This window comes from Sceloporus undulatus, chromosome 5 (genome assembly GCF_019175285.1).
Source record: "Sceloporus undulatus isolate JIND9_A2432 ecotype Alabama chromosome 5, SceUnd_v1.1, whole genome shotgun sequence".
NCBI classification, from domain to species: Eukaryota; Metazoa; Chordata; class Lepidosauria; order Squamata; family Phrynosomatidae; genus Sceloporus; species Sceloporus undulatus.
The window spans coordinates 16,770,324-16,787,198 of record NC_056526.1 but is presented as its reverse complement, the minus strand read 5'-3'; the positions used below and the strand labels follow the sequence as shown (position 1 = coordinate 16,787,198).

The 16,875-nt window shown below is 40.6% G+C and overlaps 1 protein-coding gene across 1 annotated transcript in view; it reads right to left on the bottom strand.

Annotated features, from left to right (window-relative positions):
* Positions 1-13,529, bottom strand: part of EPS8 (epidermal growth factor receptor pathway substrate 8) — a 124,499-nt gene extending 110,970 nt beyond the window's left edge. Inside the window, 1 exon segment of the mRNA XM_042467849.1 lies at positions 13,437-13,529. Coding sequence (XP_042323783.1) covers positions 13,437-13,452 — 16 coding nt within the window. The 5' untranslated portion in view covers positions 13,453-13,529.
* Between the last annotated feature and the right edge of the window lie 3,346 nt (positions 13,530-16,875).

The following is a 16,875-nucleotide window of genomic DNA, read 5'->3' as shown; positions in this document are numbered from 1 at the left end:
AACTGAGGGGAAGGGGAAAGTGGAAGTACAAAAAAAGAAATCAGGACATTTTCAAAGTAGCTGGAAACAAAGGATTAATTGGGATTGTCCATGTCAAATCAGGACAGTTGGAAGGTCTGTGACATTTGCTAGAGAGGGTGCAAGGATGAATATTACATGGCTGAAATGCTGGTTTAAGCTGCTATTCCTGCATTGTGAGCAACATTAAGATGGATAGGAGGAGACTGGAGTGTGTTATGTAAACAGGAGTGTGTTTTGTACCACATGACAAAGCACTGTGTTTTGTACCACACAACAGCCACTTGTAGAACTCAGGATTAAAAAAAACACAATTATTCAACTTTGAATTATTTTTGAGAAATGGGTAACAAAATATTTCTTTAAAAGTTGTAAATAGAACAAAAGGTAAATGGGCAGGGGGTTGGAATGGAATTTAGATTTTAAAAGTAACTTTTCATGCTTATTCCTTAAACATTAATCAAAAAGGGACTGATTGCCAAATCTGTGCATTATCTTCCTACTCCAGGCAACTATTCACACTATGTAAGCGCTTAGCTCTCTTCAAAGTATGCCTTCTTTTGAAAATAGAAATGCTGATTTGTATCACAAAGATACAGCTCAGATTGGGAAGGGGTTTTGGTTAACCAAGGTGTAAGATCAGATTTCAATTCAATAAAATATCCCATCATGCTCATCCCAAATTTGCAGTAACAAAATATAATAGCCATCTTGCAGTCTCAGACACAATAAAGGAAAATCAACTCCCTTTCTCTCTCTTCCTCTCTCTCTCTGTATCTGCTGACATTCATAACTTATCAGCATTTCCAGACACCAAATAACCTTTTTCTTCAAAAGGAGTTTGGAATCTGGTGTCTTGAGTATTAAGTTTTGCTCCTACTATTTAAAAAGTGTTGACTAACATTTCCTTTTCATGCTTAATAAAGTAAATATTTACTCTCTAGTCTGGCAAGTTATATTCTGCTACAGAAACGTACAGTACAATGCCACAGAAGAACAGCAAGGTCAAACAAAACGAATCAACAGCAGAAGTTTTTTTTTTAATTCCTCTCCAAAATCCAATAATTCAGAGTTTTAAATAATTTGGCATGAGGAATAAATTTTGACATCTATCCTAAGAGCAAGTCTCAAGGACAACCAGAAAAAAACAGCCTTGCCTGAACTAGATGATTTCCCAGTAAAGGGTGTTTGCGTTATTTGCCTTCAAGTCAGTTCTGACTTATGGTAACCCTACGGCAAACCTATCATGGGTTTTTCTCATCACCTTCCCTTGAGGCTGAGAGCATGTGACTTATCCAAAGTCACCCAGTGGGTTTCATGGCTGAGCTGGAAATTGAAGCCTGGTCTCCAGAGTCATAGTCCAGCACTCAAATCACTAGACAATGCTGGCTCTCCATAAGGCAAAATCTTGGGCTTCTACTGTTGACGTTATGCAAGCTTCATCCCATAAATTCCCATACTCTTGATTTAGCAGGGATAATAGTCTCCATTAATCATCTGTCACCCCACGTTTTTAGCTGTTTTTAAAATGTCCCGGTTCCTCTCTCCTCCTCCCATTTTCCACTTTGTCCTCAGCTTATGGCTGTGCAATCACCGACATCACGCCCTCCAACATTTCAGATAAAGAAACTGGAATATGTGTGGACCAGCAACTTCAGAGCATGGTCAAGATGGGCAACATTGTTAATGAGGAAGAACAGGCTGAGAGAGGTTGCAGCAGTTTTCTTTTGCTTGAATTTGAAGGGAGGGATGAGAGCCAGCATGGCGTAGTGGTTTGAGCACTGAACTAGGACTATCCTGGCTCAGCCATGTAAACCCACTGGGTAAACCTAAGCAAGCCACACTCTCTCAGCCTCAGAAGATAGCAATGGCAAACCCCCTCTAAAGAAAATTGCCAAGAAAACCCCATGATAGGTTCACCTTAGGGTCTCCATGAGTCAGAAATGACTTGAAGGCACACAACAACAACAGAAGGGACAAGATTTCATTCACCTCCTCATGGCCTGCTCCTCCTGCTCAGTTAAGTGAGTGCAAATTATTTTTGCACTTTGAGCTTAGTTTGCACCAAGTGAAGTTAACTGAGGGGAAAGGGGGGAAGTGGAAGTACAAAAAAGAAATCAGGACATTTTCAAAGTAGCTGGAAAGAAAGAATTAATTGGGATTGTCCATGTCAAATCAGGACAGTTGGAAGGTCTGTGACATCTGCTAGAGAAGGCCTCAGCTCTCTGTGTTGCACCAGTAGGACCAACATATTGTATTGTTGTAAGGCATGAGACAGGTCTTTCTGTGCTGTAGCATCTCAGCTGTACTATGACCTCTCCTTGGAGGTGTGACTTGGCACTTCACCAGAATTTTCAGGCTCAAGTGATAATACCTGGACTAACTGTGGAATGATGAACCACCCAGGGTGGTGATGCTGTAACATCACTATTACAACGGATAATCAATGCATCTTTCAGGGAGGGTAAATTTCCATCGAGCTTAAAACTAGCAATAGTTAAACCGCTGCTCAAGAAACCCTCCCTGGACCCCCGGTGAGAAATAACTATAGACCGGTCTCATTACTGCCATTCTTAGGTAAGGTGATCGAGAGAGTGGTCGCCTTCCAACTCCAAGCAGTTTTGGATGGAACCGATTATCTGGACCCATTTCAAACTGGCTTCAGAGCGGGATATGGAGTTGAGACTGCCATGGTCGCCTTGGTTGATGATCTCCGTCTGAGCATTGACAGGGGAAGTGTGGCCTTGTTGGTGCTCTTGGACATCTCAGCGGCTTTTGATACCATTGACCACGGTATCCTTCTGGAACGCCTGAGGGAGTTGGGCATCGGGGGCACTGCGCTCCAGTGGTTCCGTTCCTATCTCTCGGGCAGATTCCAGATGGTGCAGTTGGGGGACACTTGCTCCTCTAAGAGGGAACTTACATCTGGTGTCCCTCAGGGAGCTATTCTGTCCCCCACTTTGTTTAACATTTACATGAAACCACTGGGAGAGATCATCCGAAGACACGGGGCACGGTGTTATCAGTATGCTGATAACACTCAAATATGTTTCTCTGTGTCTCTGACTGATGCAGTGATCAAGGATGGCATCTCTCCTCTAAATGCCTGTCTGGAGTCAGTAATGGGCTGGATGAGGGAAAACAAACTCAGACTGAATCCAGAGAAAACGGAAGTACTTGTGATAGGTTCCCCCGGTCCAGGGAAGGAAATTTATCAACCAGTCCTGGATGGGGCCACACTTCCCCTAAAGGACGAAGTTCGCAGTTTAGGAGTACTTCTGGATTCGTCCCTGCAGTTGACATCTCAAGTAGATGTGACGGTCAGAAGTGCTTGCTATCAACTTCGGTTGATACACCAACTGCGACCCTACCTGGGCCAAAGGGACCTTGAAACAGTGGTACACCTCTGGTAACCTCTCGCTTAGATTTCTGTAATGCGCACTACATGGGGCTACCCTTGTATCAAGCCTGGAAGCTTCAGATAGTACAAAACATGGCAGCCAGATTGGTCACTGGTGCATCTAGGTTTGACCGTATAACACCTATCTTGAAAGATCTTCACTGGCTGCCTATTTGCTTCCAAGCACAATATAAGGTGTTGGTACCTATAAAGCCCTACATGGCTTGGGCCTGAGTTACTTGAGGGACCGCATCTCCCCATATAATCTGCCCCGCACACTCAGAACATCTGGGAAGAATCTGTTGGAAACACCATCTTCCAAATATGTTTCCACATCCCAGATGGCTTTTTCTATAGCAGCCCCACAGATCTGGAATAGTCTTCCTGAGGAGCTCCGTCTTATGAACCCCCTGGATACATTTAAAAAGAGACTCAAAACCGTTCTCTTTTGTCAAGCTTTCCCCCCTGAAGAATAAAGATATTAAGCTGGTTGTTATCGATTCTCTGCCTTACCCTGGATATGTATGTTATATGATTGTGTATTAATAGAGGTTGTATTCTTGAATTGTTTTATATTTTTATAACAGTTTTTGTAATGGTTTTTATAGTCTGTAACCCCGCTTTGATCCAATGGGAGAGGTGGGAGAACATAAATAAAATTGATGATGATGATGATGATGATGATGATGATGATGATGATGATGATGATGATGATGATGGTGATGATGATGCATACTATATACAATTGGGCCTCTACATTTGCAGCTTTGACTTTTGTAGATTTGATCATTTGCAGATTTAATTAATATGTTCTCTCTAGAAATCCCTAGGTCCTCCAGCACAACTCTGCCAGAAGTTGACCACAGAGTTGCACTGGAAGACTTGGAGATTCCTAGAGAAAAACTTCTCTAGGCATTTGTAGGTCTTCCAGCATGATGCTATGGTCAACAACTAGCAGATGTGGACCTTAGAGTTGCACAGGCAGACCTAAGGATTCCTAGAGAGGTATTAATTTGTGTTTTTTCCACTTTCACAAGGATCCTGTACCCCTAACCCCAGAGAATGTGAAAGGCCCACTGCATATCTGTGGACATGGTTTCATATTTGCTATAAACAAAGCTGAACTGTTGTTTTACATTGAGGCTTATGACACGGCACTTGGAGAACAGGAACCGAAGGGAATGGAATGGGGGAAAACATGTGTTATCGCATGGGAGAACACCGCCAATGCCGCTCTTCATAATCGGCTGCTGTGGAATGGTTGGGGAACAGATTGGGGACTCCCGGCAACATCGATGGCATTCTCCTGTGTGATAACACACACTTCCCTCCCATTCAGTTCCCTTCCGTTTTGTTCCCGTTCTTCAAGAGTGCCGTGCGATAAACCTAATTGTTTCAATAGTTTAAAATTTTCTAGTGCTATTTTATTGCCTGTATTATGTTGTGAGATCTTTTGGTTTAGGGTGGGATATAAATAAATAAAATAACAAAATAAACAAAGCCAATGGCATAAATATTAGCTGCATTTTGACAATATGTATACATTTATTTTTTTAAAAAAAGTGCTATCTGGGATGAACAATTTTATTGTTTGGAAGTAGGGTTTCCTGATACTTTGGGGTTATCATTCCCTGGCTATAACTGACCATAAGAGTATAAATTCAAGGCTATGGCTGTGATACTCCCCATGAGATATAGAAGCAAAGCTCCAATTTTATGCAATATTACTGATTCAGGTCTTATTTGAGGAGAAGAAAAATTGTGACATTATTTTATTAGTGTTTTAAACATAATTTTAAAAGACTTACCAATCCAGTCACATATCTTCACTACTTTCTTCATGTAGTAGTTTGGGAAGAACTGTGTCTAACGGGAAGTTTCTGAAACTGACCATGCAAATGAACAGCTTTCCGTATTGCCAAGTCAGCAAATGTACAATGTAGATACAATGTAGGTCAGGCACAATTTCCAGCATTTAATTCATAACTGAGAATTGGAGGGATATGCTGTCCTTTCACATTGATGACTTGACAGCACCTCTAATGATAGCGAGTGGCATGCTGTCTCTTTTCATTTCTATCTTCAACCGAACTTCTGATGTGTACAAAAGCCAGTTTCTATAAAGCTACCGGTGCAGACTTTGTAGCAAGAAATCATGTCTTTACCAGTGATCTAGTGGGTACACACAGGTTCCACTGCATTCCTCCATCCTTTCTTTCTCTTCCATTTTGCAATTTGGTATGCATGAGCATTGCACCAGAACATTTTGCTCATATTGGCCTAAATCCTGTTGGTAGTCTTAATTGGAATATACACTTTGAATCAGTGGGATTTACCTATGTGCTGTGACTCCTTTCTACCATTGATTCAGTGGATCTACTATAAGCAATATAAGCGTCCACAATGAAGAGGTTCAGGGCACATACTTTTTCCTAAGCCATCAATCATACTTATATTAGTAATGCTACAAATGTCAACTATTAACAAGGGAATGCACACAATCCACTGATAATGAGAGAGGCCCCTTTGCACTCTTTCTTACTCCCCTAAGAGCTTTTATAACTGTGTCCAGAAATAATATGTGTATATGGGACACATCAGCAACTCTTCACCTTGTCAGCCACTTGTGAATATTGCATCCTCCACATGGAGCCTCAACAATGCAATACTTGTTTTTAGGCAGCAACCATCCAGCTAGCTTTGCAGCTGAAGCACATCCTTGCTTGAAGCCAAGTATTTCCACAACAAGGGAATCAAGCCTGGTTTTAATAGTCCACACCCTTGTCATGGGACCCAGAGCCATATACAGAAGACAGGAAGCAGGAGAAGGTTAGAAGCTATTTGTCTTGCCATCTCCTTTTTGGGGTGTGTTTGTGTCCAAACAAGGATCAAAGGGACAGGAAAGGTGAATGGACAGCAGCAACAGCAGAAGCAATAATATTGAAGAGCTAAGGCTATTTGGAGTAGAGTCATGAAAGCATAAAGAGCTTGTCTAACCCTACCATCAGGCAGAGTGAGGGAGCAGCCTCAGATGGGATGTGCCAATTTGTGAAAGAATGGCCTAGCCACCCCCTGTGTTGAAGGACAGAGCTGTGTGAGTTCCACTGTGTTTTCTAGTATGCACACACACATTTACTGCAAATTCAAATAAAACCCCTAAATGGCCAACACAGCTATCCCTGCATGTTTTGCACATACTGCAAGTTACCTTGCTATTTGTCCCCAGGTCCCATCCTGGGAGAAAGGTGGCATATAAATAAAGTAAATAAATAAATATGCTCAAATATAGAGAGCAAAGCTATTTTTCCACCAACACTGAAGAAAGATTCTGCTAACCATTTTAGCCAGCTTCTCTATGTCAAATGAGGGCATCTTCTTATAAAATGTCTCAGACTGTCCCATTGCTCTTGCATTTTAAGCAAATACATCCTCTAAGGCCAGGTCTTCATGGGACAGAATAATCCAGACGCAGTCCAGAATTTTCTGGCCCCGGAGCTGCTCCGATGGTCCCCTGTTTCCTTCAGCACTCCATTGGAACACCAGGCAGTTGTTCACATGCGTGTTCAGCTGTGTGGCCAGTGCCACAACTGCTGGTGCAGGTTGGTCACTCTAAGATCAGAATGAGGCACCCCACATTGATCATATGGCTGGGTGCTTCATTCTGAACTGAGAGGAAGTGGTGATGGCACCATGCAGCACAGCACAATGCATTGTAAATAGCTACCCAGTATCACAACAGAGGGCTCCAGATCTTCCATGAAGATCCAGAGTAAATGGTGATTTAAAAAAATAAGGGTGTTTCACCTTGGCCTTGGTGCTGAACTGGCTGAACATCATCCAGACAGTTTGCACTAGAACTGGGGTTTGGACCATGCACCATCTGCACTGCTGGCCAGGAGAATAAAGAGAGAATGCTTTATTTGGCTTGTATGGATAACCCCTTGGTCTGCACTTTTTGAACCCACCCACAAGCCACAAAAAACAATTTTAAAAAATCCCACAATAGTAGTATGGCAAATTTGGAAGAACATAACAATAAAAGTTCATAAAAAACAACATGCGCAGTAGAACGTGCAGCTGCAGACATGGCCCTAGATCATATTGTTAGTTCCAACTAACGTACACTTACTGTGAATCAAAATAGATTACATACAGTATGTGTTGACTCACTATTTGATAATTGATTCAAGGAGCCTACTCCAGTGGAAATTAACCAAAAGGATTCCAGCCATAGTCAAGCTTTTTTCAGTTGGCCTGGGGAAAAAACCTTTTTTAAAAAAAAGTAGTTAAAATATTGAATTATTTCAGCTAACATGCACCCTTCTTCCAACAATAGGAGGAAAAGGGTAAATAATTGTTGCAGTTGCCTCCAATTAGGTATGTGGGTCTAGTTGTTTCAAACTAGATAGTGGAACACTGACATTTCTATAAATGGTTTAGCAGTTATGCTTCAAAACCACTTAAAAGTTTTGAATGAAGATATGAAATGGCTTGTGGGTACTGTGGCAGAAAGAGGCCCAATTGCCTTTCAATATCCTGATTCAAATGTGGCCTAGAAATGGGGCCAATGGGGCCCCATTTCTTCTCTTGAAGAAAGCCATGGATCACAGTACATATGCCTTTAGAGTGTGTGCCACACACAAAGATTATACCATACAAAATCATGAAAAATGATGTGTATACATGCTTAACAATTAAACATCTCTGACAGTGAAGGTGGCTTTGATACCCAGGAAAGGAAACTAGAAAAGACTGCTCTGAATGTACATCTTGTTCAGTCCTACAGGACATGAAAATGAACTCTTATCATGTTGTGGTGAAATATTTGTCCAAGCAAAGCAGCTCGTTAGAGACACTTCAGGTCTGTGTTTCAAGTGACCGGATAAGATTGACTAACATGTCAACAAGAATGCAATTGCCTATTGGTTTTGTATATCTCTATATTTTGCAATACAGTTTCTAAGTTTAAAAACTGTACCAAGACATATATTAGTTGTAAAATATACTGAATTTTCATTCAGTTCCTTTTTTTAAAAATATCATAGTATTTTTTTAAAAAATATTCCTCAACATTAGGAGGAACTTCCTGACAGTAAGGGCTATTCGACAGCGGAACACACTCCCTTGGATTGTAGTGGAGTCTCCTTCTTTGGAGGTCTTTAAACAGAGGCTGGATGGCCATCTGTCGGGTATGGTTTGACTGGGATTTCCTGCATGGCAGGGGGTTGGACTGGATGGCCCTTGTCGTCTCTTCCAACTCTACGATTCTATGGCCTGTTACAGACAGCCAAAATAAAGCTGCCTCGAGTCACAGTGGAGGTATGGTGTTTCAATGATGCATGCGTCCTAAGAGTCCAGAAGTTGCACCAAAGCCACACTTCAGCCCTAAGGACTGGAGCGTGGCTTTAGTGTGGCTTCTGGACTCTTAGGACGCATGCATCATTGAAACACCATATCTCCACTGTGACTCGAAGCAGCTTTATTTTGGCTGTCTGTAACAGGCCTATGATTCTATAAGTTGGTACAAAATAAGAAGGAATGGACTTATAAATGAGCACATGCAAAACTGATATAGGGCAGCATTGGACTGATCAATCCATGATATGTGACACAATTCAGTATTCAAAAGTATTACTGTACATTCAGACATCCCCAGTAGAGTTAGAAGGCTAAATATGGTTGGGTTTGGTTGCCATAAATTGAAAACAACTTGAAGGCACACAACAACAAATGCCTCCTATGTTCTTAAGTGAAGTTAGGCAATATTAAGGCTCCAATCATAGTGTGTAATCTTTAATGACAACTTCATTTATTCAAATAGTTTCACAGTGCAGCCCTGGTGAATGCATTAATGAACCTCCTCTTCCTTCTTAAATCTTCTGAAATACATTCAGTATGGACTCTGGCAAGCCTCCAGGGAAATAAGTTATTTTTCTGTGAGAAGATCCAACTCACACACAAGTGAAAATCAATATGTAGGAAGTATGTATGGAGCCATTTGAGCAATGCAGACCTTGTGAAAAATTTAAAATCTGCCACACTAGAGTACACTTGCTTTAAAAATAAAACAAAATGAAAACTCTGTAGACTTTGGATGTGGCAAGCATGATAGCAAAATATTTTTATCATTTTTGCCAAAAAGCAGCTTTTTTACACCTCTTGATGTTCACTGCGGGAAAAAACATAGCTTACCTTCAAAGTTCACACATTTGCCAGGCTTGTGGGACAATTCAGACAAAGAAAGTGGCCACAAAACAATGTGTGAAAACTTTCCAATGTAAGTAGTTAAAAATAAGTACAACTGAGAAAAACAAAAACAAATAGATATGCTGTGGCCAATGGTCTTACAAACCAATATTGAAAGTGTAATGAAATAACTGCAGTGTTCCACATTTTCATGGTCTTTAAGGCAAGGATATTCACAGCCCACTATTTTGTAATGTATCAGAAGAGTATATCAGAATCCAGAACTGAAAAACGTTTACTTGACAACTTCTTTATACCTCCCAAAAAGAAACAGCCCAAATTCTGGAGGTCATTTGCCTCACATTATTCAGCCTTGGTGGTTTTCTACAACAAACCAATATAGATTACTTACTGTATCTGTGCTGAACCTTCATTGCTTATGTAAATGCTTATCTCATCCACTTGCAAAGTGCAGTTTACAAGGACTAATTGTGAGAGGGTGTTTAAGTTGCTAACATAAAGAAACACGTGAATTAAACAGCTAAACATACAGAAGTCTGAAAGATTTCGAACTTCAGCAAACTAAATTCAAGCACTGATGTGAAGCCAAATTTTGCAGTTGAGGAGCAGCAACGGATGGCAGAGAAAAGAGGTTACAGGCTAATGGCAGCAAATATGTTTTCATGGAGTAAGTCCCATTATCATTCCTTGCCATCTAGAACCTACCAGCATGAAGGGCTGGAAGAGTACTAATAATTGATCCTGTTGGAGATCTGGTGTCAGAAAGAGGGAAGCGTAATGGCCTAGGCTGACTATTGTTCCCAAATTAGCATTCAAATTTTGCAGTTATTTTAAGAATAAAAGGCAGCCTTATTATATTACTTCCACGTGGCCTGGCTGTCTAATGGCTGCTTCTTTAGGAATACCAAAGTACAAAGTTCTCTCTCTCTCTCTCTCTCTCTCTCTCTGTGTGTGTGTGTGTGTGTGTGTGTGTAGTGGAAAACTGAACTTTCAGCTCATGATGTCATGTGAGGAATGGCTCTACATAAAACTTGGCTTAAATCCCTTGGCCAGATGATTTTTTGTTGTTGTTAACTGCCCTCAAGTAAAGCTCAACTCATGGCAATGCTGTGGATGAGACATCATATCCTCCAACATTTGACAGATGAAAATGAGGGTACATGTGGCTAAGCAATGTCACAGTGTAGTTAAGATGGTAAAAACTGTTAATGTGAAAGGACATGTAACCACTACAAGTATTGGTTTGGGAAAACATAAGGAAGGGGCTGTACTTGCTGTCTGAGTTCAGAAACAGAGGGAGAAGGGGAGCTGGAGAGGAGATGGCTATATGGAGAGCCTAGATTGTGGTACCCTCACCCAGGCTAAGGCTAATGAAAGATGGATTCTCAAGAATTATATACTTGAGTATATAATTCTTGAGAATTCCCTGGTCTCAATTTTCAATGCCTTGCTCTTTCAATACTTGCAAACTACAGACAAGTTCCATTAATTTCATTGGTTCCACTCTTTTCTTAGTTCTTCTTGCCTAGAGGTTCACTTGGGACCATCCACATGGACTTTTGTGTATATGTGTATTAATTTAGCTTCTGCACACATTCAAAAGTGATATATAGTGTGTTATTTACATTTGCAGTGGCTAAAATGCATTTGCAAACCAAAACAATAATGCCTCCTAGGTTCAACTTTTCTAGCAATTCCACTTTCTGACAGTCCCCTGGTCTCTACCCTGTCAGATAAATGTGAGTTTCCTGTAGTATAGAAGCAAAGAAAATCAAAGTGCACAAATTTTACCTTTGTCCACACTCCTCTTTGCCAATGAGAACTGTGCAAGGAGATTAGTAACCAAGGAAAAATTACTCATCTAGTCTGTTATCAGTCTTCATATCTTCTCCCAGCCTTAATGTGCCAGGCTAATGCAAAACGTATCTCACAAGATTACCAATACAAATGGACTCTTACTCTATTCTGGGCAATTGTTAAGATTTGGCCATAATGGTAGCAAGGACACCAAAATCCATCTGTCTGGAAGCAAAGACCCAATTCACTACAGCCTGACAAGTACAAAATGCAGAATACATGGTACCTTTCCTTACATTTGTAACAATCAATGCTGAAGAGTCAAAGACATAGCCATGTTAGTCTGTATCAGTACACAAAGGGATCTTGCAGCACCTTTGAGACCAAGGTCTTGTTTGCACGAGACTCCGTTCATCCTCTCAGCGGGGAAACCAGACAGCACATGTGTGAACTCAACAGACAATGTTTGGCCTATTCAGCACCAGAATTGGGGTTTACCCCTCTCAAAATGAAATAAAATAAAATAAATACCCCTTTGCTTTGGATCTACCCAGCTGTTTAAGCTGGAAGTTGCTGCTGCTGTTCATCTTTGCTGGTGGCAGTCTGGCAAACAGTTCTGTGTTGGCCAGCTATATTAAGACTGCCATAAAATAATAATCCCCCTTTCAATCAGGTTCCCAACCAAACGCTGTGTAGCTTTGGCAGCCTCCCCTTGTTCTCATCTGCACTGTCAAAAATAACTCCTCTTATTAGCCACCTTACATTTGTTTCTGTCCACTCTCTTATGTTGGGTCTGTTGGGGGTTGTGTTACCTGAAACTCAGCCTCATTTACTGTGGCATGCTCTTTTGTAAGTAAAAGTCTATTTTTTTTTTAAGATGTTACCACTTCTTTAACAGGACAAATTATGGTTAACCTAGTTCTGGTGTTGGACAGCTGTTGGAAACACGTCCCACTGAGCCACTTGGCGCATCCACTGCCACTGTCAGTCATTTGTTCTGAGGTCAGAATGGGATGCCCAACCATGTTATTGTCGCTGAGCACCTCATTCTGATATCAGAGTTAAACAGCCCATGGTGGCAGCAGATGTGCCTGGTGGCTCAGCAGGACACATTTCAGTGCGCAGCACTGCTGCAGTGGATATTTGTTACATGGGAGGGTCCGAGCAGCTCTATGACCAGAATAATCCAGGGACAGCCAAAGCCTAACAAAAAGAAAGGGTTCAAAGATATAGCCATGTTAGTCTGTAGAATCAGTATGTAGAGAAATCTTGTAGCACCTTTGAGACTAATTGCAGGAAAGAAGTTGGCAGCATGACCTTTCATAAATCTACTTCAGCATCTGAGGAAGTACAGTTCCTGGGATTCCCTAGTCAGGACAGTTAAAGCTGTCTCAAATTGGATTATTTCTGCAGTGTGTTTTGGACCTCAGTTAGTTTCAAACATACCACAAGATTCTTTGTGCACTGAAGAGGATTGTCTCAGACTATCTTGAAGACCACACATGGCCAAGAGATTCCTTTCTTGGACTCTTCAACCCAAGAATCAAATTAGCAAATCAAAACTTCACGCTATTCAGACACTTCCATAAAATTAAAGGGAAAAGATAATACTTTGAAAGGCAAATCCTTTTAAAAGAAATTATCCTGGTTTATCTGATGTTAACACACAAACTGTGCCAACAAAGCTTGGAAACTTTTCCTCTTTAAACAAATAAAAAATGCAATAAATAAGCAAGCATATTGTTTTAGTGTGGAAAAACAAATCACCAAATGACATGACAGTTTTGCAGCATAAAATGTAGAGAGAATATAGATAACAGTGTAGGTAAAGTTTAGACACATGCAAACAAGGCTGTATCCTAAATCCTTCTACCCAGAAGTCCATGTCATTGAAGGATTGAATTTCTAAGCAAACATGCTGAGAGACATGTCTGTCTCCATTTCAAAGTCTCTATTTCTAAACAATAGAAACGAATTACCTTTCACTCTGTTTATTATTAGTCCTCTTCCTTACCTGTGTTTCCCTCCATGCATGATAATTAAGCAGCAAGCCTGCAAAGTGATGCATCAATGGGCGGTCAGGAAATAACGTGAGACGCAATGGAAAAATCTAAAAAGGTGGACCCATGCAGCCTACAGCTAGCTAGTCTCAAGAAAGAGGCAAGGAGACATTACTCAAGACACAGCCCATAGTTAATGCAAATAAGGTCACCAGCTCCATGCCTTTTTGAAAGTATTTTATTGTCACTATTTGAACAGGACAGAGTGGTAAAGACATTTCCTCCCTGGAAGGCACACACTCATATGAATGAAAACCTGTATTAATCAAGCTGGCCTTTCTGTATATGAGAATGGAGATATATACACAGAGAGAGAGAGACTAATTCATTGCCACAGCAACCAAACCAAACAAAAGGAAAAACCAATTCAAGGAGCAGCGTTCTTCAGATGAAAAGAACAGGGAGGAAGGCTTTCTTCCTGTATCTTTGGGAGATTTGGCTGGCTTGTTTGGGTTTTTAATGTAATTGGATACCAGACCGTAATTGTCACTCTCAAACAGGATCCATGCAGCAAGTGCGTTTGTATTAAATTAGAGGATTTGCTTCAAATAAAACTAATATAACCAAGCAGTTTAGAACGCCGTTCTTAGCTGGAACAGCCAAACCTGGCATACTACCATTTGGTATTAAATATAGTCCTTTGCATCAACAAAGCACTTGAGATTTGGAGTTTCCCGCACCCAACAAATTGGCAAGGTAGTTCACAATTTTGTGCCTTTGCAATATTTGACTTGAAGCCCACAAAAATCAGTACTGGCCAATACTAATTTGTAGCTGCATGTTTCACTTGTGGCACTGTCAACCAATGAGGTGTAGGCAGAGAATTAAACCTACTCAACTGTAGAGCTCACCTAACTTTGTAACCAGCACTACAGTTTGAGTGTTAAAATACAACTCTGGAGGCTAGGATCTGATTTCCAGCTTGGCCATGAAACCCACTGGATGACCTTGGGCAAGTTACATACTCTCAGCCTCAGGAGAAAGCAATGGCAAACCTCTTCTGGACAAATCTTGCCAAGAAAACCCCTCAAACTAAGCTGAAAAGAATTTGAAGGCATTCAACAACAACAACAACAACAACAACAACTGCTTCTTACAAGTCTTCACAAGGATGTCAGCAACCTCACAAGGTTGTTGGCATGGCAAGATGAAAATGGAATTAATTCCATGGATGTCTATTCATTTCAATAGTTTTATCCCATCTCTCAAAAAATTTCAAAGAAGTGTACAATTAGCTCTCTTTATCCACAAGATTCTGCATCCATGAATTCAACCACCCATGGCTTGAAAATATCCTCCCCAATCCAAAAAGCAAACCTTGTTTTTGCTGTTTTGTATACTGGACACCATTTTACTATGCCATTGCATATAATGGGACTTGAGCATCCACAAATGTTGGTATCCATAGGGTGCCCTGGAAGCAAACCTCAGCACGTATCAAGGGCCCACTGTACAATAAAATTGATCTAACAGATTTAAAGGGAGAGCCAGCATGGTATAGTGGTTTCAGAGCTGGAGTAGACTCTGAGGGACCAGGGTTCAACCCACTCTGAAGAAATCCTGGGAAAAAAACCCCTCTGTGATAGGTTCCTCTTAGGTTCGCCATATGTCGGAAACAACTTTAAGGCGCAAGCAAACAACAAACTTAAATATGTGAATAATTCAAATTATTTCAAAAGGCTAAAACCACATTAAACCAGATAACAGGTTAAATCAACAGATTAAAAGAATTAAAATAATAATAATAATAATAATAATAATAATTTATTTATAGCCCACCCAATCACAAAGAATCTGGACGGATTACAACAATAAAATACATCAATTACAATGAAGTTAAAAATCAAACCCTAGACCTACCGCATATCTTTAAATGAATTAAAACCATGTACATAGGAGGGTTTTTGTAAAGCCTATTAGGTCTCCAAAAGCTTTCATGAACAACCACAGCCTGTACTCAAAATCAGACAAATTACATTGGTACTACAGGAAGAAACCCTATAGGAATCTCTTGCTACCCTTGGCAGTAAACATGCAACAACAATAAGAAAACCATGAACAGCTAGTTATTTACTGGCCTTTTCAAAATCTGAAAATCAGCCACCTCACTATGCCTAATAGTAGGGCCAGCCATATCTGCACTGAGGTTAAACCTGCTGAACTCTGCCAAAGTTTGTTGTGAAACAGGGTCCTTCTGCAAGCCTGAAAGAAAAGAAAAAAAGCTGGCTAGCATCACTGAAATATTCCATACCTTGAAAGGTATTTCATTTACAGGAAGTGTCAATATAAATAATAATGTAATACAAGATTCCAGTACTTGTAGTCTAAAAAAAAACCTTTCCCCCCCCAAAATCAGGGCCCACATTCGTGGCAGGCCAGTATGGCAAATCACTATCTAATACATGCAAAAGAAAACTGACTTACAGTAGCTTTGCTTTTAAATCATTTCTTGAGAAGAGAAATTGAATCACAAATTACATGAGCCTTATCTGAAACAACGGTATTTGCATTATTGAGCTGCATGGTTCTTTGGAAAACCGCCTTCTGTCTAGTATCATATTCACATGGCATGATGACCGAAGTCATAGAGAGGTCACTGCAGCAAGCTGTTTTTATTCCGAGTAATAGAGCATCACTGATACAGGCTTATGGTAAAACACACAGAGACACACCAACACAGAGAACAGAATTATAAAAAATGTCTCCTAATATTACAAAAGTATTAAAATGTGCTTTCATTTGTTTAGCAGACATGCCAGACAGCATAACTGAGTACACAAGGGAGAATATGAATGAGAATTGCCCTAGTCATCACAATCAACAACAGACAGCAACCTGGGTTCAGACATCCAAAATCCAAAGTGTACAAAGTTGCCATATATTTGATTCATCAGTTTTTTAAAAAAGAAATATCTAGTAGTGCTTTAAATACCTCAAAGCACTTTACAAAAAGGAGCTGCATTACACATATAGCCACGTGTAAAAGCACTGTACAGGCAGCATACCATGAGGTACTGCAATGACCACTGGCAAACAGTAAATGAAAATTAGACCTTGATTACAAACTCTCAAAGTGGGCACAGGCTAGAATCCTGTTGGTGACATATGCAGGTGCAATCCCCAGCTATGTTGTCAGATGTATTTACTTAGATGTTGCAGTAGGAAGCATCCTGTATCTTCTTGCCCAAAGCCCCTTGCACCAGGTATGCAACACTATCTGGGGCAGCTTGCAGGTGAAGCTTTGTCCACCAGGCTACCACTCAGTTACAGGGTGCACTGAACTGCTCCAGGTGCCCTTACACAATCAGAGAAATACAACAAAATCCACAAAAGGGCAATATCTTCTTTAGCCAACCAAAATGCAGAAAATACATCATGCAAGCTTTCAAAGCT